General features: G+C 32.8%; 1 protein-coding gene across 1 annotated transcript; it reads right to left on the bottom strand.

The window, feature by feature from the left end:
* Window positions 1-253: 253 nt before the first annotated feature.
* LOC134257044 (uncharacterized) lies at window positions 254-2,771 on the bottom strand (the record flags this gene model as incomplete). Its single annotated transcript, XM_062739700.1, has 4 exons — window positions 254-955; window positions 1,444-1,542; window positions 2,066-2,307; window positions 2,586-2,771. Coding segments are annotated over 4 exons (659 nt in total), but the record flags the coding sequence as incomplete, so codon positions are not given.
* Between the last annotated feature and the right edge of the window lie 69 nt (window positions 2,772-2,840).

The raw sequence follows: 2,840 nt of genomic DNA, 5'->3' as shown, positions 1-2,840 counted from the left end.
AGGGAGAGAGAGAGAGAGAGAGAGATCATATCAAGTCTTCAGTACATGTAGTTTATAATGAGAGAAAGATTCACTTATTATTGAAATACTAGTATCTTTATCATTCCATTGAGAGAATGTGAGAGAGAGAAAGTGAGCGAGAGAGAGAGGGAGAGAGAAAGAGAGCTAGAGAGAGATTTAACTGATGAGAATTAAAACTTCTTAAGAAATTTTTTATTTCAAATCAACGAGAAATGCAACATGTATTACCGGGTATATTATTTCTTAAAATAACCATCTGCCTGTGGTATAATATATTATGGTAAAATATCACATACTGAATGCAACAAAATCTAAAGTGCTAAATACAGGAAAGAAATTCCGTGTAAATCTGAAATCTTTTGATTGACGTTTGCAGCTTTTTTTTTAAATCATGAGTTATACAGTTGTCCTTCATTTAACAGTTTTTATGTATTAAATACAACATACAGTATTAAAATAATAAATATATAAATATAAAATAACTTAATCAGTATAAGTTTGTAATTGAAGGAAGAAATATTGTACCACACTGTGACGCTGTTTCAAAGGAATTTTAATTTTACAATTTTAAAGTCAATAGTACTTTAACCATTTTCTCAGTATATTTTCCCTTCTTTCAATATATGCACAGACTTAGAGAATGCGACATTATACATACGTTTACGTTTATGAAAAAATATAATTTTTTAAAATGCATTTTTTTTCAATTTCAGAATCTTTGGGAGATAACCACAGCTCTTTTAACCAATGCAGGAGCTTCTTTGAAATATCCCTTCAAATAATAATAATAATTGGGTACATGTCACGTGATGTTTGGGAGTGAGAGTTCATTGTAACACGTGTCACATACTACGATCCGCTCCCCGTTTGGCATCGTAAAGTGCTGCTGATAACAAGAATCACACACTGTCTCCATACAGCGGTTACACTGAAACTGAAATAGAAATAAAAATAATTTAGTAATTAAAAATCCGCAAGAAAAAGACTTTCGGGGGTTTGAAATCCGTTAATAATAAGTTTTAAAGTTATACTATATATAGTACATGCACATGCATGTACACATGTATTGTGTAACTACATAATTATTATAATAGTTATATAGGATGTGCTACATGTAGGCAGTTTAGTACAAAATTTACCATGGCAATATAAATTCATACACATTAAGTGCATAGTAAAAAAAAATGTGAAAGGGAGTGAAAGGGAGTAGAGGGTTAAGAATTTTTAAAAATATCTTTAGTTTCTGAAATTTCAAAGTGAATTCGGTGTTTTCTCCATGACCCTTTTCTTTGTATTCTCAATACAGTTAACAAAGCAGCACACAATTATTGAGTACAGCTTGTGGCCCTACAAATATATCAGTGTTGAAGATCAAAAAACCACACAAGACCAGAAGGTCTTTAAATTCAGAAGAAGGCCTACCTTGCGTTCCGAAGCATTGTTTTGTTTCCGACACACCATGCACTGCCAATAGTGAGGTTGTGGGTTATTTTCTTCGTTTCTAATTATATTCTCTTCAACCTGAAATAATTTTAATTTCTAATAAAAAAATGTTATTTATATCTCTTGTTAATATAACGTAATTATGCTATATTCAAATAAAAAACAAACATTTATTAATTAGATACTTGATTTTTTTTTTAATTTACTTAATACTACAGCATTTCAATCGCTGAATTAGCTGTAAAATCAATAAATATTAGAAAACATGATTAAGAAGACTTTTTTGTATTATACCGGAGAAATTCAAATGAAAAAAAAGGGGGGGGCACCATTATGTTATACTTAACTTTATACGTGTAGCCAAGTTAAGGGAGGATGAAAAATAAAGGTGCCGAAAGTAATTTTAAGATGATTTTTATAAATTTACCTAACCATGTCTTATTTTTAAATGTCGTTAACACAACAACAAGAGGAGACATTGACCACAAGTGTAAATCCGATAGCAAAATATTGTCCTTATTTTTCATATTTGACCTGATTTAAAAGATTTTAAAACTCTTTGCTGAGTCCACAAGCAAATCTTTTAAAAAAATAAATGTACCATATCTAAATTTCGATCGGGTTCTGGTTCCGCCGGAACTTCCGTTTCCTCTTGATCCAGCGTCTGCCCGGGCATGGAGTACCCTGGGGGTGGGGTCCGGTACATTTCATACGGCGGAGGGGGACTGTGGTACCTTATGTTAGATCTGGCCCGCATCGGGTAAATTAGGTTCGACCGCGGCCGTAAGCGTCGGCGGCTATCGCCTCTCCAGTTTGAGGACTCGGATTCTTTGTAATATTCAGCTGAAATGAGACAAAAATAATGCGAATTTCAGTTATTATATCCTCTTATTAAATATACTATCAAACTTCGTTACATGTATCATGAACTCGATACATTGAACAGATAGTTTACTTTTTAAATGATATCCAAGGATTCGATATACACTTTTAGAATATGTGGTTAGGGTTTTCAAATCTCTTATTCTCTTGTACCATCGGTGTTCGAGAACATGAAGATCAACTAAAAAAATATTTCTTTTTTCTCTAATTTAAAGTCATATCTAAATATTGAATAGTACCTGAATTTCCAATTAATGAGACTCCCCAAATCCCGCTCCAAATCCAGCCAATCAGAAAGCACGACACCATGATCAGTTGGAGGAAACCGATCGCCACTACAACTATGGCTGATGAGTATTTCTGTTTAGGTGTGATATCGTCTGTTTTGGCACAGCACAATACAGAAAAGCCCGCTATCATGGTGCCTATTGCAAAAAAGAGAAAAAATTAAAATTGTTTCTTGATGAGTAAACAGTTAAACACGCTTAAATATC

Source organism: Saccostrea cucullata, unplaced genomic scaffold, assembly GCF_032062105.1.
Source record: "Saccostrea cucullata isolate Sc308-1 unplaced genomic scaffold, CSIRO_AGI_Scuc_v1 ctg13482, whole genome shotgun sequence".
In the NCBI taxonomy this organism is placed as follows: Eukaryota; Metazoa; Mollusca; class Bivalvia; order Ostreida; family Ostreidae; genus Saccostrea; species Saccostrea cuccullata.
The sequence above is the reverse complement of the archived record's forward strand: the minus strand, read 5'-3'. Positions and strand labels throughout refer to the sequence as shown.